At 39.3% G+C, this 21,495-nt stretch overlaps 1 protein-coding gene across 1 annotated transcript in view; it reads right to left on the bottom strand.

Annotated features, from left to right (window-relative positions):
• FOCAD (focadhesin) overlaps nt 1-21,495 on the bottom strand; it is a 97,995-nt gene that overhangs the window by 8,808 nt on the left and 67,692 nt on the right. The window contains exons 27-38 of the mRNA XM_032675261.1: nt 17,597-17,835; nt 16,089-16,178; nt 12,267-12,414; nt 9,564-9,683; nt 8,531-8,653; nt 7,611-7,688; nt 7,180-7,251; nt 6,924-7,026; nt 5,736-5,816; nt 4,549-4,677; nt 2,244-2,359; nt 410-670 (exon numbers count right to left, since the gene is read on the bottom strand). Coding sequence (XP_032531152.1) covers nt 410-670; nt 2,244-2,359; nt 4,549-4,677; nt 5,736-5,816; nt 6,924-7,026; nt 7,180-7,251; nt 7,611-7,688; nt 8,531-8,653; nt 9,564-9,683; nt 12,267-12,414; nt 16,089-16,178; nt 17,597-17,835 — 1,560 coding nt within the window. The remainder of the gene's footprint in view (nt 1-409; nt 671-2,243; nt 2,360-4,548; nt 4,678-5,735; nt 5,817-6,923; nt 7,027-7,179; nt 7,252-7,610; nt 7,689-8,530; nt 8,654-9,563; nt 9,684-12,266; nt 12,415-16,088; nt 16,179-17,596; nt 17,836-21,495) is intronic.

Genomic DNA, 21,495 nt, shown 5'->3' with positions numbered 1-21,495 from the left:
AAAAGTGCCCTTCCTTGGAGGTATTTTCTACCTCCTGTCTACCTGTAGCTAGATAGCTTCTTTAAATCACCATGAAAAGCTGAATGCTTGTGGAGAAAAAAAAATAAAGCCTTCTAATTGTTGTCTGCTTCTGTTTCAATAACATCTATTTCAGCATTAATAGTGTATTTTTCCATTACCAAATCACTTATGAGGGAGAAGCATACATTAAATTGGGTTCACAATGTCATATTCTAAAGTAACCAAAAGTAACTTCAGTTGAAATTATGCTACTATTTTAACTATTATCATTAAAAATTGTACAACTAATTCATTTTTCAAATCTGATGGGTCAGTGCAAAAAGATGGGACTTACCATCACTAAAAATATCTAGCTACAGTGTTCATACACCTCATACTTATTCCTTACCTGAACCTCATTTGGAAGAAGCTCATATATTTTCTCCACAGCCTGGCACAGAAAGCTCCAGCAAAACTGGGCAGGGTTGGGAAGCTTCATTGCCTGGATAAGCCCATGTAGAACACACCGGCAAATTTCTGGGGGTTTTGTGCGGTTCTTCACTTCAAATTGTTTTATCAGAAGCACTTCTGTAAAAGACTGCAGTTTGTCTTCTGCAACGTGCTGCATCCACAGGGACAGGGACACGAAAAGGTACTTCTGAGTTTTCATCTGAAAAGGAAAAACTTTAACTCAGTTTCAGATTCTACCTCTTCAATGACTTTGAACTATTGTTATAAAGGATGAAATTATTTAAAAAGTGGCTCAAAAACCACTTAAAAAAGCACTCTCAAAATCATAATACCTCTCACTTTTTCCTCCCACTTTTGATGAGTTCAAACATGTCAACATTCTGTTTTCCTTAAAAATTGAGGAACTTACTTTCAATGAACCCTAAATACCACATCTCTGTATGGACAGAATGATTTTAATACATGGGGCCCACTGCATTCCTACACAAAGCATACAGACACTCTAGACAGCCAAGGACAGAAGTATTGCAGTCACGGCACCATTAATGTTGCCAGCTAGTGAGGAAGAATCAATACCCACTGGTAAGAAACGCAGAGCTTACACACTGGCTAACCTGATTTTGTGACCTCAAATTCCCACTGCAGCTGGCAAAGTGGTGCTCAGAAATAAAATCTTTTTTTTTTGATACCTTACCAATTATATATCTTAAAATTTCCACCAACTGTTTGCATATTTAAGACTATTGAATTAAAAAATATAAGACAAAAACACCCCTTGAACTGTAAAAGGTCACAGAAATACACAATGAATTTTTTGAGAATTGTCACAAACCTGCTCCTGAACTTTTATAAACTGACAGAACTGTGCAGTCAAGCCTACTGTGGAATTATGAGAGTTTTACATACTGGACCATGGAGTCCACACTGTACCTCCAGAAGAACAGAATGGAGGATAAGCCCAAATCTGATCATACTGTAGGTTAGTCTCTTGGGTATCTACTGTTGGGAGAGCAGGATTGTGTGAACAATTTCTCCTGCATTTTTGTAGGCCTTGCTTGACATAATTTTGGAAGTTGCAAGCTGTGTGGTGTTTATACTTACAGACTGTGTGAAACTATATGAGTTTATACTTGTTAGCTGTGTGTTTATAGTTATAAGGTATGAGAAAATAGTATCCTTATAGTAGAAAGTTGTGGGAAAACAATCACCTGTTGTAAGCACGTACCTGGAAGAAACTAAACTGTATAAAAGTTAACTCATTTAAATAATAAATTGGACATCACTGATCATATTGATCATCTGCGTGTGTTCCGTAACTCCTGCTGTCAATAATCTACAGAATTAAGGCAACACTTTCAAGACATAATGTGTTTTACTAGATCAAGAGACAATGCTAGAAGAAGCAGGTAAGCTTCTGCACAGATTAAGTTGGACCTTTTTCTAATACAATCAGCTGGTATAATAAAAGATACTTTTTCTCCCTACATACCATCCCTTCTTATGTCTCCAGGTTGTCAGAGCTACAGCACAAAATGAGAGAGAGGAAAAAGGTCTTAAGCAGTAATGTAAAACCAGTGTACCAGATCTTAAGTCTGCCTTGAATTTCAAGGCCCCAGAATAACATTTCTCTCATTATAAACACTTGCTAAACAGTATTTCTGAAGAACTGTGAAACCAGTAATCCTTTTCTGGTGAGACATTCTTAATATCATGACTGAGGAATTTTATAGGAAAGAGGTGCTGAACTGCCACAAGTTTTCTGACACACATACACTGAGACTGTAGACAAGAGGAGGTGCCACCCACATGCCCAAAAGCATTGCTGCATTTTTAGATGACTGGGCCTGTGTCACAGCCAGTTGAAGGCAGAGATGTTTTACCTCATCACCTACAACAGAAGAAAACAAATGTAAGTTACAAAGAAATTATTTCCACTTTAAATTTGTTCTCAAGTCATAAAATAAAGGAGGGCTATTATTTTACTAGAGCACTACATTACAACTTATTTCTCTAGAAGTGCTACTTAAGGCTTTTAATGTTAACATGTTAGAAGAATCCTCTTCCCATTCATGCACTTCCAGCAAGAAATCTCAGCATTTGTCCAAGTTAATTTCAATTCACTCAAGAACAAAAATGTGGGAATGCTAAGAAAAGTAAAAAAAACCCCTCTTCGCCAAATAAAGATAAGATTTAATCCACAGAAGGAAAGATGAGTCAATATCCCTTCCTCTCAAATGCAGGAGTAATTACCATTTGTTCACATGTTCCTACTCTTCCAAGTACCCCATGTCCATATAATATGTCACAAACAGAGGTTAGTCACTATTACCACTGTGGGTGGTTGGTTGCAACATTTTCCAGGTTAGCACGTGGGAAGACCTTAATTTGCATAGATATTAGGATGGTTATGGAATCCTTATTTTTTTCTCTTTAAAGTCCTCTTAATGACCAGTACAGTCTTCTTCTTAATAGAGTGACTGGTCATAAAGATGATGAAGAGGTACTTTGAGCAATGGTATGGGTTCAATATAGTTCATGACTGCTACAGCAACATAAGGACAAACAATTTAAGTATTATACTGGCATTTGACCCATTAGACAGAAGATCCATTACTGTTAAACATCAGCATAAAGCTTAAATGGGTGCTTTGCAAATGTTCTTTAAGTAATGAAAGAGACAATCAACACAGTATGACTTTTATAAAGTTCACTAACATTAGTAGTGCATGAACAAAGCAAAAATTTAAGAGTGCAGTGTCAGGCTCTTCTAAATAAAATATCTTATAAAAGAAACTAAATAATTTGCAGAGTTTGGAAAGGGCAAAATTTTAACAAGATAACAACTGAATAATTCTATCTTGAACAGCTAAGACACATTATATATCTTACGACACATAAGATGCATGATTTGCCTAAGACTGTTCACTTCAGAGCACTACTGAATAAGAAAAACATACTACTACAATCATGTAATATGGTTTCTGCTCAGCAACAGCTGCAATAAACCCTGGAAGATGGGAAAGCAATCTGTTGTCTTCCATGTTTATAGATGAACAAATCTTCACAGTAGAATCCGTGAAACACTTCAGGTTCACAAAACCAGTCATGAATTCTCAGACATGAGTAACATAGAGTATCTGACAGAATTGAGCATGTAGTCTAATTTTTACAAACATATTCATGATATAGCTGTTGCAGAGAAAAGTGTCTAAGAGTATCACATTTCTAGGTGGACTGTTAGGTCATAATACAATTCTTCTGCATTATACTTTCTAGTACAAAATGAATATGCTCATTAGCACATAGAAAAACCTATTTCTGAATGCATTTATAATCTAGAGAAGGATGTGCAACCTCTACAACACTATAGAGGGACACTGAAGAAAACTTATGCATAAAAATGTAGACTATGATGCTGTCTGAAGTCTAAAAAGAAAACAAATGTACTGTTTCCTATGGAAATTCCCTCATTTACAAAAGTAAGACTCCTAAGCGAAAAACAGGAATGAAAAAAAATCTCTCATACATTTAACAAGTTTCAGCTATTCATAAGTATTGCAGAGCTCAGTATAGGAAATTCTTTCAATTATTCTTAAAGCTGTCAGCCAGTGGAATTTAGTAGAGAGTATATTTCAAACTAGTGATAGCTAGATGAACTACCAAGGAGTTCAAATATGTGAAAAAGCTGCCTGCAGCCTCTGACATGGACACTGGACCAAGCATTTAGCAGATACTGAAAACAGGTTACAATTTCACGTTGTTTCATGATGGGTTCTTCTTACACTAAATAATTCAAATGAAATATTCAGGCTACTTTCACCAGTGCTTTAGGGAATTTCTAATACTGCTCTAAACTTCTCAGTTCTGATCTTCTTTAGTTTTTTCTTGTGTTAAAACAGTGTCCACATGGTGATCACAAATACATGCTTGCAAACATTAAAAAGTTGGTCTTGAAAGCATAGTAAACACTTAATAACTGCACTAACTTCAAGTCCCTAAGTGGACTCTAAATTTTGTGAATGCTGCATTAATAAAGAAGTCTTGTGACAAATACAAAAGTAAAACTATTAATCTTACCAAAGTTTAGCCTCATCAAAGGAGAAAGAACTGATGCCCAGTTTACAGGTGGATACTGATGGCTTTCTCCAATTAATGCAATGGGTGCCAATGCTGCTTTCACCAGCTCAGCTGGGACAGCTTCAGGACCTAGAACAGAACATTCAGTCAGAGCCTGAATTTTATACACAGACGTTTGGCTGAACAACTCAGCCAAAAACTGTGAACACTGCACTAAGTTCAAGCTGTAACGAAGAACTGAAAAGCATTATGAAATCATTGTTACTTCTTTTTGCATCTGAGAATTAGCTATGTCTTGTTTATAATCAACTGCTGTATTTTTAAAATTAATCTGTCTAAAATGGCTTTTTGTTACTGGTAAACAGAAACTTTCTGGTTACTTGTTCTTGAGTCAATTTATGAGTTAATTACAGATATTCCTCATCTAGTAAGGTAGTATTTTTGCATTTGCTATTGGGAGAACAGCAAAGTTTTCTGACACTGCTCTCCTTCCTCATCTTATTGGTGCAGGCCATGAAAATTGTCAGGTAAATGCTAAACTTTGCTACATACTGTGTTACTTCCACACAGCAAGTTAATACAGTTCTCCTGGAGGCAAAGTATGGGCAATTTTTAACATCCACTTGAAGCAAAACTTGCTTCTTAGGACAGCAGTGAGTTCACTTAGCTCCACAAAGGAGTAATCCTCCCTGCTTTATCTCCCTTAAGACTTTACTCCAAGACATCTACCTTTATCAGCCTTCCTCATATAAGACCATACTTCCTTCAGGCTCCTTTGCGTTTATCACACATAGTAGTAACCTGTTAGAATACCACTGTTACAGAGAATCTTAACCTAGGATTACCAAAGTAAGGAGCAGCATAAAGTTGCTCTGATGATGGAGTATTCCCAAGGAAACAAGCTAATGCTTAAAGTGATTTGACTTTCATTCCCACAGGGAAGATACACCATCTCACCCCTCGAAAAGAAGTCAAAAATTAAATGGAGAAAACTAAAGACCTAGCTACACAATTCCACCTTATTTTTTTGAGTGTTACTCATTTTTGTGTTAAAGTATCCCACATCAGTAACATCCAAATTAGTATTTAGGAAAGTTCTTTTAGCAAATAAAAGCAGGTCATTAGGGTCACCCTTAAGAGTCATAACAAATTTCCCAAAGGAATACTATAGTTTTATCTTTTCTTACCTTTCTTTCCACTTTCAATGGCAAAGTCAATGGCTGCCCTGATAAAGCTGTTTACAGGTAAGTAGCTAAAATCTGGAGGAACTGTGAAGACAAAGGGACTGTTTATATTCTAAAACATCATCAGCAAAAAATTATAACCTTCTGCTCCTATGTACTTTTAAAGACCAAATTGAGCAATGTTTGAGCTAACTACTTCTGTAGGTGACTGTATTTGGAGCACAAGACTGATAGATGCATTTGCCTTTCCACTTCTAAGGTAAGAACATTTCTGGTGGTGAGAAGTGGTGAGAAGTGCCAGGTCTGAAAAAAAAAATTCTTTGACCAACTAAAAAGTCAGGGATAAGAACTTCCTTAAAAAAATATTGGGCACTGCAAGTTGAGCTTTGAAAGGGAGAGCTTCAAAATTTTAGTAAGTTTAATACAACAGTGACATTCTATACCTATCTAACCTCAGGCATGTGTGCCAAAATTCAGACAATCTTTTTTTCTGAGATGAGGAAGTTTATCTACATTTTCTGTTATTGGTTCCCAACTTAGTTCACACCAAAGTGAACAGATTCAACTTCAGTAGTTTCTGCCTATAATTTCATCAATGGCATAATCCTGGCTGTATTTTACCAATGGATACTGAAACAACACCAGAAGGTAATGATATATTGACTAGGGCACATAACACTAGTTTGTTTACTTCAGCTAACCAGAGAAGATATCTTCTAGAAGACAATTCTAAAAAGTCAGCTTGCTCTTGTTATGGACTAGTTTGGAAGTATGGACTTTTTCATACAGTGGGAAGTGTTAAAACAAAGAATAGATTAATCCATTTTCAAGGCACAGAGTGGATAGTGTAGGTGTCGAACACATGCACCATATACTGTGTAAAACTTTTTTACAGTTTATCCTTTTAACAAAAAATATAGAAGCAATATACAAGTTTGATGAGAACAACTTAGAACCTTACTTTCAATCTGCAGGTAGAAGCAGATGCAGGAGATCCTACTGAGCACACAGATTCCTGCTTCACACTTCAACCTTTAGAGCTGGCACACAGGACCATGAGATCTCCAGTTCAAAGGCTGTCATGTTACTAAATAAGGCTGCCATGTCGAGCCTGTAACATGTCCCTTGATGTCTTTTTAGTGATGTGCTATTTCTGCATGTTCTTTAAGGAGCAATAATAAAACACCTTACCGGATGCCCTGTTCTGGGTAGAAGACAAACAGGACATGTGAAGGCGTCCCAGAAGTCTTGCTGCATTTGTCTGAAGGCCAACTTGTCCTGAGAAACTGATTATCTGTTGAGACAAGAAATCACAAGTTGAACAAATTTCCCTACACTGCCTCATTCAAGTTGGACACAGACAAACAACAAATTTGACTTGTTTGTTCAAGGTGTCACAGTACACTAGTGGATTATCCAAAGCAAGAAAGAGAGACCACCTTCTTACCTGTGTAAGGGCTCTGATGACTTCATTCAGCTTACTTTGAAACTGTGAGGACTGCACGCTCTCAGATTTCAGCTGCCAAAGAAAAAAAAAAAAAGAAGTAACAAAACAGAGAACAGGTCGTGAAAAGACAGATTACATTTGCACACATGCCTTTTTGTGGCAGAGTGGAAGAGAAAAGGAGAAAGCTCACATGGCTGTAAAGTTTTCCCCAGTGGCACTGCACATGGGCCATATGATGGGAACATGGAACGGACCCAGTTTTACCCACTGCAATTCAATATCGCTTGGTTCATACCCAATACAAATTATTGCAAAATGTGACGCCCTGGTATATAATCACTCTCTGTAAAAATGGAGAAGATGCATTCCATCTTGACTTCAAGCCAAACTTCTCCATGAGATTAAGGTACCATTTGCTTGCATGTTCTCACCTGTATCATGCCTCCTTCAGAGCCCACCAGTGCAACCAGCCCATTGATGGCAGCCAGACGCTCCATTGTTGGAGAACCCTGGAAGAATAATTCAGGACTAGTGAGTCATTGTTATCACACAACACTACTGTAGGACAAAATACTTGTTTCTTCCAACTTAAAAACCATAACTATTGTACACCTCTCATCCTATCAGCCTTTTCAGGTCAGACTCCAGCATGGTAGATAATATTTATCCCTCTCTTGATGAGTGAAGGCTTTATAAGGAGCTTCCCTCTCACTCCCCCAAATCTGAAATCATCATGGATTGACAAATCACTTTTTTTCCTAGCACAGTCTGTATTCCACAAAATACACCAGTGCAATTCAACTCTAAAACAGTTTCTTTATTGATACTTACCTTCAGCTGCGATCTTAATGTGTAAGTTTGGAGTTTGATTTCAAACACCTGACTTTTCTAACAAGATAAATTAAAATTATTGTAGCTACTAAGGCAATATAATCACTATTCTTTTAGTCTAATTTTGACAAGCACTACCTAATTTCACAAAACATTTTCATTTAATAATTTAGATTTTATCCTTGGACATTGTTCCAAATTAGTAAAAATGTCCAAATTAAGATCTCATTGAGATAACCATTTCTCATAAACCATCTGAGCAGAAGAGAAACAGGTTTTTTTTTCCTTTAGCAAACAGCCCAAAGATGTATTTTTGCTTCCAAATGTCAATTAAACGGTATGTTTAGATAGCAGTAACTTTTCCTAGCATCACTCCTGCAGAAGAAAGGAAAATTATGTCCCTACTGTTAATTTTAAATGACACACTGCCCCCCCCCCCAAACAAACAAACAAACAAGCAAACAAAACCCAACTCAAAGCAACAAGTACAAACCCAGCATATTAATTCAAACTCCTTTACCTCAGCAAGCACAATTTTTATCCAGGCTGGTATTAGTCTGTTACTCAGGTCTTCAGCTTTCCCATGACCACAAGATGACAATCCATGTACTACTGCACCTAAAGCTAAAGCAAAACTGTAGGTCTGTAAGATGAAAAGGACACATTAAAAAACAGATCTTACAAAGGATTCTTTTTAACATTTATTATGGAAACCTTACCTAAATACTTATTATTTTCCAATGATTAGAAGCAATGTCATTGTCCAAAATACTGGACTGCTTGCTTATTTCAAGTGTTTTCTCATGTCAAGCGTCATGAGATTTTCTGAGATTAAATACTGATCTTTGGCATACAGAGTCTTTACTTTAGAGTAAACTTTCTGATATGGCAATAAAAAGCTGTAGCACAGGTAGGTTGTTCTGACTTCCTAGTTTTCAGATGAACATTCTGAACAGCTGATTAGTGTAATACCAGGCTTTGATTCACAATGTTTGCCTCTTCCTGGCTCCTTTTTTTCCTGGCAAACATTTAACAGAAAAGAACCTGCACTAAGATATGGAGATTATTTTTTGCATTTTTTGAGGGTACCCTAGGACACTAGGGATGAAATATACATCTGGAGGAAGCTGTGGCTAAGGTTATGATGTATTGTCTGGAGGCTAAGGGAAAGCAAAAATTCAGAAGAGCACAGTTGACATATTTTTCTACCAAGAACAAGATTTTTAAGAAACATGCTCTAAAAGAGACAAAAATTGGCAGGATGCAGGGACTAAAGACATGAAGAACTCAAAAATACCAACTTCCCTTTTAAATGAAATCAAACACATAAAACTTGCCTTTATTTCACCATCTGGTAATTGCCATACACCTGTAGGCAACACATCAGTGAATCAAGTGGTAGCCTTGGTAATCGCATTGTATGCACAGCACACTCAACACTTGTTAAGGATGAAAGTACATCAATATAATTTTCTAGACTTACAGTCTAGGTAAAGCAGAATCCAATATTAAATAGATAAGAGAAAAACAGAACTGAAGCAAAACCCCAGTACCTGCTGGTTATTTTCTGCTAAGGTCCGTAGCTTGCTCATGGCCTCCTCAGCCTCAGCTGCTTCTATGATTCCAACACTGAAAGCAGAGACACAGGAACAGGCCACTGAATATGCAAGCACCTGAAAAAGATTTAATTCTAATAAAATTCACTGTAGCAACATTCACAATGAATAGCCTGCCAGCATGATAAGAAGACATAACTTTGTCAATTTATGTCAATAAACTTTCCAATGTTTATTCTCTCTCTGAAAGATTCTTCATTAATATTAATGTTAAACAAATACAACTAAAGCTTGGTAGTACTTCTGATTTTACAGAGGTCAAACTTCTGACTTCCCACACAAATGTAGGTATTCTCCTCAACACAAGTAGCTGATCATTATTTATGTAAGCATACTCAGCATGCTGTGATCCCATAAGGGCTACAATTAGGTCCACCAGGCCAGAAAATGAGCCCATAGTAGAACTCTCTCTTACACACAGCCCACAACACTAGCCTCCGGTCCTTGCAGAAGCAATGTTGCTTTTCTTTTATTCTGTCTTAGTTATGTAGAATAAGGAAACAAACACTGAACTCTCAACAAGGTAACAAGGCAAGTGTGCCAACTGCTTAAACTGCTCTGTACCAAAGTTAAGCAGCAGAAGAACACATGACTATAGGGAAAGTAGAGAGCACCTACCTACTGTGCAGGATTGACAACAATTTGACTTGGAGCAGTAATGCTCAGATTGCACCTCTTGCTACAGCAGGCCAAAATTACCTCTCAAGTACAGGATTATATCCCAGCCATTTACAGCTCTGAAAGAGCCTCTTGTGCATCTCATAAATATAGTAGCATTCATACTAGGATGCTGGCCAAACTTTACTCATGTAATTTTCTGTACAATTCCTTACAGAGATTTTAAGTGGAAAGGGTAGGTTTTGCTTCTCATCCCAAACTCTCTCATGATGTTAAACAGCTGCTACCTTTAATCTCCGAAGTTGGTGTACTGAAATCAGTTTAAACTCAGTAATGTACTTGAAGATCTCTGGGGACAGATATACTATTTCATAGCTGTAAGCCATTTTAATGCATGAAACATGAACTGCAAATGGCTAATCCCCAACACAGACTTACTGCCACAAAAATTAAACTCCATCAAGGAAGACCCTTAATAAAGGGCTTTCAGAACAATACTAAGAGCAGGAAGAGAATAATACTATCAGTCTCTATTAACTCCCTTAGGAAAAATAGAGGATTATGCAACTCAGCTGTTCAGCTGCTGAGGGCTTACATACATCATGTACAGAGATGGTTGCTTTTTGGGTGCAAAACACCTGCTTGTTCTGATTGTTTTCTGTTGCAAACTCTTCAACTTCACCAGCTTTCATTATCAAGTTTTACCTCAACAATGTTATAGGCTAAGTGCACGGGCTGTATCAAGACTTACAGGACATATCCTGGGGAAAAAAAACCCTGAAATGCATGCTCAAACTCAGCAGAACTCAGTTTAAGTCTTTAAAACACACTTACAAAGACAACGGCAAATAGGGCCATAGCAGCATGCACAGGTACAAGATTCACATTAGCTAGTGACAGCAGCTTCCAAAGGATACAGAAGGCATATTGAAGGAGGAAGTATTAGCATTAAGGTTCTCTCTCAGAGTAACCTGCTCTCTGCTTTCCAGCAGATCAGATCAGCAGTAAACAATTGTACATATCCATCTGTACAATGTGGACCCATATCCACAGTCATTCAGGACCCAACTTTCAACAAATTAATTTAGGGTTAAGGAATTAATGAAGCCCTTTGTCCTGGTTAGAACAGCTGGGACCGATTCATCACTGAATGGGTATAGCCCAAACTGTGTATTCTATAGCCCTCCATGCCATTTCCCAGAAACTGTTGTCAGTAGAGGCCTGCGAGGTGCGGGGGGGGAATGTTCCTGAGCACCCTCATACCCTTTTATGGAATGAGCACCCTCATACCCTTTTATGGAATTCCCCGCTCTGAGGGAAGGACTAAACACCCTTTTATGGAATTCCCTGCTCTGAGGGGAGGACTGAACATTCCTGCCTGAACTGGAGAGTATATAAACCTGGAGTTTTGGAACCTTTTTACCACCACTCGTGGGATCCAGAGGAGGACTGCAGCTCATCGCTCTCAACCAGACTGCAGCTCACCACCACCCTCGGCTGGACTACAATCACCACTTTTGGCTGGACTGCAGCAGCTCTCCCACCAGCAGGTTTTTCCCCTCTCCCTTTGCTTTGGACTCAAGGGTGGGCCCAGGTAGCACCGCTTTGTTTGTGCCCCAGGGTGCTGGGTTGTACATTTGGGCTTTGTGGGTTAGTGCCCGTTGCTTGTCTGTGTGGTCGTACTTATTGTATTATTTTATTAAATTGTTATTCTGACTTGTAATCTCTCTTTGAGTTGGCTTGGTTTCCTCTGCTGGTTAACTTTCAAACCAGCACACCCTTCAAAGGATTATGTCTATTATCTTTTCAGGCAGATTCTTAACGTCTGTGTAGAATTACAGGTTATTTTATTATTACTGTTATTGTTTTTTCAGCAGATATAAATCCGCATATTGTGAAAAAACAGAAATCAAGCATTTCAGTACTACAGACAGAAAAAACTTCAGTAAAAAGACCACAGTTATTAAAGGGAGGCAACAAAGTAAAAGGAAGATTTAAAATTTGTGTTAAAAGAGTTCATACCTCCTGGACCCATCTGCTTTGGTCCTCACTGCTGTCCAGGTATTTGCAGAGTTTTCGCAATGAAGCGGAAACATGCACTCGCGATTCTGTTTGGCTACTGTGGCTCATGAACGAAAGAACAAGTCCTACTCCTAAAATACATCCAGTGCTTTAAGAGAAAACAAAAGAAAAACCAATTAAGTACATTTTGGCTGCTCTGAACTCTCTTTAAACTCCAACATAGGTTGCTAGGTAAGAAGACTTCTTGGCCTTGCTTGATAACTAGCCCTGTGTATAATTACTTACCATAGTTGATTTTACAAATGGTTTTTATTTCACATATGCTTTTGGGGAGACACAGGATGAAAGAAGAGCATAAGAAGAAAATGTATATTTAAATAACAAATCCTACACATACAGCCCCATTATTCCTTCTGCCTCTGAAGAACCAATAACCCCAACAACAACTACATCAGCTAGTATGAAGGAAGTATGGATCCAAACTTTTAAGCGTGATTTATCCTGATCATATAAGGTCTGATATCCCTGTTAAACATACTAATTGCAGATTCACTGGCTGTATTAGAATCTGGTGCTGTCAGACTCCTGCAAGAGGTTGTTTCATATGCATATGCAACAGTGGATCAGCTTCATCAGGGCAGGCATAACTAGCACAATTAACTGATGCTGTGGATACTTAAAATTGTAACAAGAACACAGCTTCAAAGCATATAATTTAACAGGGCATCTGGCATAAACAACTTCACAGTCTCTGCCTCTTTATCATATTTGACCAGAAATTCCATTCTGGAACAAAGAACTCTTATTAAATTCTGTACCTGTGCACCCATAGCAAGTTCCAAGTCATCAGTTTTGTTAGAACACTCTCAAACAGTTCTGGCTGCCATCACGAGATACTAAAGCATACCAGACTCCTCTGACAGTGATCTCTCACTGGCATGCATCCACAATAGCTCAAAGAAACAACTCTTATCTGAAGATAATTTTTTCCCCCTCACACATCTCCCTGACAATGCATGTAGTGGGCAGTGAGCAGTCAAATGAGTGTGGCTAGGATCTTAGGCATTCTTCTAAGCTTCTCCTATCCAACTTAAAAATGGAAAGAGTTACTGCTTTTACTCAGCCAGGTGAAAAAGAAACTTCTGAGAATAATTTCAGTCATATTTATAAGCTAATGTTTTACAGTAACTGTGGATGAAGATGACTGAGCATGGCTAGAAGACCTGGAGTGGTGTCTTGGCAGTGGTATCTTTTTCCAGCAAAGAAAATCAAATAAACCTTTTTAAGCAACTTGTGTATCTGAATTCATGAACAGCCAACAAAAATAAGGATGTGGCTTACACACAAGAGTTCTATACCCAAGTTTACACTACTGCTTGTTGACAAAACTACACAGAAGATGGAATTTCTCATTAGAGCTACATAATTTTATACTACTGACTCTATTAATAGAGACTCAAAATGTAAGTGGGGACTAAAGCAAGACTAAAACTCTGCTCCCCTTTTTAAAACTAACAATTTTTTTAAACTAACAATTACTTTTACTTGGCCACCTTGTTTGTGAACTACATAAAATGAGTATTTAAGTGCATTTTATCCACATGATACCTCAGATTTACCAGCACATTCTGACTGTTATACTGCCAGAGCACCAGGGTGCTGGAAGCCCTGCCTCCCACTGGGGGCAATCTGAGTCCGACCAGTACCGACTCCCACACCCGCGCTGCTCAACAAACCTAAGCTCAAAACAGACAGCCTGTTTTCAGGGAAAAAGAGAATCACCAGTTTAGAAGGGGTGAAACACTGGTGAGAAGATCAGTGTAATGCTCTTGTCTCACAGCTGGCCATGCCTGTGTCACACTGGATGAAAAGGCTGGAAAGGACCTTCCTTTGGAATAGCAGTTTACAAGTGCGGAAATGCAAAATTTGGACAAGTCCGCAATGTTTACAGCTTTACATTACTAGTTTGCTTACAGAGAATGCTCATACTAGACACCACCTTACTCTTAACCTTTAAAAACCATAGGCATAAAAAACTACCCCACCCTTCAATCTTCCCTCTCCTGCTTGCCATTGTTTCATATTCTTCTGGCACCTCTCACCACCAGAGGAGTCTGGCTTGGCTTTTCCATGAGGCCTTGATCTCCAGCTAACAGGTTGCACAAACTAGCAGCAATAGGTATAACGAAGGAGCATAGCTGGTACATCCCCTGTGCACTGTGTGTCTCACTCTGTGCCACTCAACAGACAACACAAATCCTCACTAAGCTATTGTGGTGGTTTGGGCTAGGCCCTCCTTGGTGATCAGTTTGTAACCAAGGAAGGGTCCAGATTTACCCAGTATTCCCTAAGATTTTTACGTAAGCCCGACTATAAGAAGAAAGGAGGGAAGGCCTTCGCTCTCTTTCCTTCCGGCGGCTTGGAGGTGCAGGTTCCCTGCTGTTGAGTCTGCCGTGTTGGGGAGCGAGGCCTGGTAAGGCCTTGTCGACCTTGGGAGGCGGAGGTTGCCGGCGATCGTCCTGGAGCGACTCTCGGTTGTCCCAAGGAGAGTGGTGGGATATTTTCTTTGTTAACTCTTTAGTTACTAGATCTCGGGCTACTGATTGGGATATATATATATATATATATATATATATTTTTGGTTTTGTTCCCTTTCCTTTTCCCCCTTCCCTTTCCCTTGTGAAATTGTATATATTTTAATTGTATATAATTGTAATATAAGTGTAAATATATTTATATATATCACTTTAGCTGTCTCTCGTTTTGGGTTTTCTTGTTTTTTTTTTTCTCCCTCTTCTCCCTGAGGTTTTGGGGGGGGGAAACTCTTGTGGTAAGGTTTGGAGACTTGGCAGGGAGCCAGCTTCAAAACATATCAGCTGTATAGGTTCACAGCCCAATGGTGCACAGCTGTGACACCTCACAGTTTTTCAGAAAGCCCCCTGGAGAAGTGAGAGTAAAGGCAAATGGGAATTATTGCTGTTTCCTGTGAATAGGGAAGTAATGCTCAAAATCAATGAAAACCTTATGCACCCACACTGAGGCACTCAAGATACTGCAGTTCTTTCCTGATTTGAAAGGGAAATGACTACTGTGGAAGAAACACACAACCATGTTATGTTAGCTGTCTAATGACAACTGACAGATGTGTTTTGTTGTTCCATTATTCCAGGTTTGTCAATCCTAGTAATCGTGCAATGCCTTTCAATAATTTCTTGCCCTGTTGGTGGACCACTGCTCTCCTTGGGACATCTGAGGCATAGCCTCAGTTGGTTTAATCAAATATATTTGTTTTATTCAGTATTCAACATGCCATCCACAGTTGTTAAATTAATGGCCTGGCTCTCCCAGATAAATTTGCTAAATAAGGCAGCTGCTCCTGGAGCTCACACTGTATTGTACACATATATGTGTGGCTTGAGGGGCACCCAGCAGTTATCTCAAGCAATGACAGAAAAGAATTGAGGATATGTATCTGGGCTCTTACGTGGTGGGAGGCCAAAAGGCAGTGGGCACAAGCTGAAACATCAGATGTTCACATGGAGATAAGGGCAGTCCAAAAGCAGAGACATGTTCTCCAACCTTGGGGGTTTCACACTCTGACTGTAAAGCTTTGGGCAATGTAGCCCAAGTCCATGACTGAGTCAAGTGGACTTCCAAAGGTCCTTTCCAGACTGTATGAGTTGGTGATTCTGTAGAAGTATTGAAAACAGGTTGTCTCCTTATCCTATCTTTATACTCTTCTGTGTAGAATTAAGGAATAAAAGTATGAGTTAAAAAGGTGGAGCTCAAAATAAGGTTTCATAAATAATAAAGGAAACTCACGTGTACTCCAGATTGGTGTCAAAGCAGCAGTCCTCCAGCATATCCAGGGACTTCATCAGAACCAAGTTCATCTGTTGACCAGGTATATCACTACAAAACCAAACCAAAAGTGAAACAACAACAACAAAAAAATCCAATGAGAGGAAGACTCTGATAAAACATGATCTCAGCTAGACCTGTAACTATTTATAAGCTGAAAGTTCATGACATTTTAAACTATTAGTTCTGTAAATCTCCCTCCATCTCATTGCCTAACCTATTGATAAGAAAATGAAGTATTTACATCTCACTCCAAAGATGTCATAGGGACTCCCTTCTTCTAAAATATGTACACAGTTTTATTAATGAACAGACATTCTTAATGGAAACTATGACCTGATATTATCTATAGCAGCATCCCCACGAGTTTTGCTGTTGTTGCAAGTCAATGCTTTGAAGAATGGTCAAGATTAAGCTTTCAAAATATACAGGACAGTGGAAGACTAAAAACAGTCCATAAGAAATGGTTAGATAAATGTATTTACTTCAACATCCCTCACCAAACAAACCCAACCCCTCAAAATAAAGATCTGCATACTCCAAAATACCATGCTGATCTACCTTTATTCTCTTTAAGAGTTTTTAAATGCTTGTGTGTAGCTCAGCTGTCACCACTGATTAATCATCCAGAGATAGTCCATTCCCAAGCTATGTGGCTGAGTTAGTGGCAGCAAGGCATCTAGACACTAAAGCATGAAGAGTATAGTATAACTGAGCAATGGTGCACAGTATTTTAAAAGCAGATGCCTTGGAACCACGAGCTTCACCAAGTAAATTAACAACTGCCAGTCAAATCCGTTCAATACCTGTGCTTGTGCACCAATTAAACATTTATTATGGGTATACAGGAAGACAGGATCCCCAGAAATCAAGAAACTGGAGGAGTATAAAGCCGAACTCACTTTCTTAATTTCTTTGGAATCATCGGAAATTTTCAACTGAGGCCAACTCTTCTGAAAATGAGGCATTTTCTACCAAGTGCAAAACACCTCTTTGCTGCCTACATTGCTGTAGTAGCACAGTCCATTACGCTACTTCTGTTGTAGCTCCACCCTCATATGTGTAATTCACACAATGTAAGTGGATACTATCCAGTGTCCAGAGCACTACTTAGAAAGAAACCAATGAAAACTATGAATTATTTTACAATTAAATCTTCTAGGGCAGCTAGTCCCATTTAAAAGCACATGTATGGCTCTTCTAAGTGATTGTTTTGAACATTTACCTTAGGATATTATGAAAATCAATCATTCATCCTGAAAGAATGACAAAATACTCAGATAGGTCTGGCAAGGGGTGGGGCAAGGGGTGAGGACTGATAATAACAAGCATTTTTTAAGAAATATTGCAAAGCCCCTTAAGAATCATTTGCCTATGACTCATAAATACTTTAATTCCTCAGAACTTCAGGCCACATGCAGAAAAAAAGAAGTTATTTGCACAACTACATTACACACCGTAATCCTTACCTGACTTTTTCATCATACAAACGTGAGATAAACATCCCCAAACCAAGACCTGTGTGGATTTGAACAGCTTGAGACTCATCAGCATTTGGTTTCCCGGGTAACCTGTCAGTCAACATATTCAGGATCTCCTCAACCTTCTCCTTGCATGATATGATAAAAACTGGCACCAGGAGAGACAAAGCTGTGGCTGCACAGGAACGAGCTATAATACTAGCAGTATTTTCACCTGAATAGGATTTCTAGAAAAAAAACACAAAAAAGAATTTTCTTTCCCCTTCCCTCTTGAGGGAAGGAAGTAAAATTTCGTGCCAGGTAGTAACACTCAGCACCTCAGGAATATAAAATAAATACCTATAGAGCAAAAAAAGCAGCACAAATGTATTCAATCTTGCAATAAACAGTATTTCATGAAACTACCTATTGTAACTTTTCCATTTGGTTTACCTTCTAAGCAGCATAAAACTAGGGCAATTCAGAATATAATTTCTAAGTATAAATAAGATTGTTAAGTATGAAACTAATCAAATGATAAGACAGTATGCAACTAGAATTTAACAGCTAAATGCATTGGTACACATTAGTTTTCACCCACCTTGTAAAAATATCCAGAAAAATGATCAGAAGAGCAAACAAAAACCAGCCATTACGTGTTATTTAAATATAACACACCTAGAATTTAGCAAGTTGGAAAAAGTATTACCTTAAATGCATCACACCTAGAATGACAAAATATCACAAGACCTTGGAACTCCTCAAGAGCGATGCATCCTAATGCAAGAATTCACACAAAGGGGGCAAGAGACGTACATGCATGCAGGAAGCAGGGTCAAGCCACTTGGAATGAATATAGAGAGGTTGTCAGAATAACTAGAAATGAGAAAAGGAATGCCAAGGCCCATCTGGAAATAAATCTGGCTGAGGATGTCAAGGACAACAAGAAGGGCTTCTCCAAATCCATCAATAATAAGAGGAAAACTAAGGGTAATGTGGGCCTGTTGCTAAATGGAGTGGGGACCCTGGTAACACAGGATGCAGATACAGCATAATTACTGAACGCCTTCCTTGCATCAGTCTTCACTGACAAGACCAGTCCTCAGGAATCTCTGACCCGGGAGACCAGGGTAAAGGAATGTTGGAAGGAAGACCAATTTCCCTTGGTCAAGGAGGATTGGGTTAGAAAACACCTAGGCAACCATGACATCCACAAGTGCATGGGCCCTGACAGGACGCATCCATGAGTGTTAAGAGAGCTAATGGACACCAGAGTTGGGCTGCTCATGGTCTTCTTTGAAAGGTCATGATGATCAGGAGAGGTTCCTGAGGATTGGAAGAAAGCAAATGTCGCCCTGGTCTTCAAAAAAGGCAAGAAGGATGAGCCAGGAAACTAAGAGCCAGTCAGCCTCACTTCAATCCCTGGAATGGTGATGGAGAGCCTCATTCTGGAGGCCCTCCCTATTTACATGGTTGACAAGAAGGTGATCAGGAGCAGTCAGCATGGATTCACTAAAGGGAAATCATGCTTGACCAATGTGGTTGCCTTCTATGATTGGACAATTACCTGGATACATGAGGAAGAGCAGTAAGGATATTGTCTACCTTGACTTTAGCAAGGCCTTCAACACTGTCTCTCACAACATCCTCATAGGCAAACTCAGGAAGTGTGGAATGGATGAGTGGACAGTGAGGTGGATTGGGAACTGGCTGAATGGCAGATCTCAGAGGACTATAATCAGTGGCAGAGGGTCTAGATGGAAGCCTATTACTAGTGGTGTCCCCCAAGGGTCAATAACGGGCCCAGTATTGTTTAACTTCTCCATCAGTGACTTAATGAAGGGGCAGATGCCTCCTCAGCAAGTTCATTGATGACACAAAGCTGGGGGGAGTGGCCGATACCCCAGAGGGCTGTGCAGCCCTTCAGAACAACCTCCACAAGTTGGAAGGATGGGCAGAGACCTGTTTGAAATTCAACAAACGCAAATGCAGAGTCCTGAACAGAATAACCCAGGCACCAGTTCCAGGCTGGGGGCTGACCTGCTGGGGAGCAGCTCTGTGGAGAAGAACCTGAGGATCCCGGTGGACAACAAGCTGTTCATGAGCTAGCAGTGCTCTTGTGACCAAGAAGGCCAGTGCAATCCTGGGATGCATCAGGAAAAGCATTGCCAGCAGGTCAAAGGAGGTGATCCTGCCCCTCTACTCAGCCCTGAGTGAGGCCACATCTGGAGTGCTGTGTCCAGTTCTTGGCTCCTCAGAATAAGAGAGACATGGAGCTCCTGAAGCAGATCCAGCAGAGGGTGACAAACATTATTAAAGGACTGTTATGAGGAAAGGTTCAGGGAGCTGGGCCTGTTCAGACTTGAGAAGAGCTGACTGAGAGGGGACCTCATCAGTGTCTATCAGTATCTGAAGAGAGCGTTTCAGGAGGGTGAATCCAGGATCTTCTCGGTGGTACCAAGCAACAGGACAAGAGGCAACGAGCAGAAGCTGATGCACAGGAAGATTCACCTGAACACGACAAAGAACTTCTTTACTGTGTGGATGACTTTGCACTGGCAAAGAGACTGGCCACAGAGGTTGTGGAGTCTCCTCACTGGAAATATTCAAGAACCATCTGGATGTAACCCAGTGCCACATGTTCTAGGGTAACCCTGCTTGAGCAGGGAGGTTGGACCAGATGACCCACTGTGCAGCCTTATCCATCCTGTGATTCCGTGATAACCAGTAGAGATGCTTTCTGAAAGAAAGATCCCTTTTCTTTCCATTCTGAAAGGTAAAGTCCACACAACTGCCTCTGCTTATAAAGTAATGGACTGATTGTAAGTGATAGCCTAATGTATATTTATCATCTTTCACATGCAACTCTGAAAAGAAAAATATCCCATCAGGATGCAAGGCGGTCCACAAGACAAGTGATTTCTATTGTGTGCCCTATGCTTGTAAAATTCTAAGATTTATTTTTTTAAAAGGATGGATTTTAGAAATGAAACATAACATTTTTCCATCTCAAAATCCCATTTTTAAACAGCATAATTTTCAAAGGCATGAATCATAAAACAATTTGTCAAGAATTGCTCATGCTAACCAAGTGCTGAATCTTCTTATGCCCAAACAATCTAGCAGTCATTTATTTGGTGATCTCTGTCCCCTTTCAGTGATGACAGAGGGTCACATGCCAGAGCTAACTCAGTTCCATCAGTAATTTTCACCTTTTGATGCTAAAATCTCACTACCGGCCTGAACATGAATGCAATTGCTGAAGTTCTGGTTAAAAATCATCATGATACACTAGGAGGGTGTTACTTGGCCTTGCAGAACCCAAGTTCTCCTCTGCATCTATGACACGAAGAATCTCCAGCTTGGTCATTTGACCACAGATAGTAAAGGGTTAGCAATTCCTATTCTTTAAGGTCTATACTGAACTTTCAGTCCATCTCTAGGTCCTGCTTAAGAACTGCCTAACACTTAAATGGCATGAGAATTTCAGGCTGGTTATTACACTGCAAGCACATATGATACAACTTCTACTGGTCCTAAGGGGTTGATATTGCAAAATAAGAATCACCTGCTCCATAACTATTAGATTTTCAGAAAGTATGCATTTCATAGTCCTGAGAAATGGTGTGAGAATCCCTCAGGAGTTTGACAGAGGAGTCTAAGGAGAGACTGTTCATGTTTGAAGGTTTTGCTTTGCATAAACAAGCCAAAAGTCCTAGGTTATATATAAGGGGTTTTTTTGGTTTTAAAATTTCCTTTATTCATTACATGTGGTTTTTACCATTTTGATAATAAAGACAAAAATTTAAGGCAACCACAAATAAAAGCATTGAAAGAAAAAGAACAAGAGCAAGAAAAGTTTTGATTATCCTGTATTATAACTACTACAGCTCAAAGAGAAGCAGGAA

The sequence above is a fragment of the Chiroxiphia lanceolata genome, chromosome Z (assembly GCF_009829145.1).
Source record: "Chiroxiphia lanceolata isolate bChiLan1 chromosome Z, bChiLan1.pri, whole genome shotgun sequence".
Taxonomy (NCBI): Eukaryota; Metazoa; Chordata; class Aves; order Passeriformes; family Pipridae; genus Chiroxiphia; species Chiroxiphia lanceolata.
This window is presented reverse-complemented; position numbering and strand designations above follow the sequence as displayed.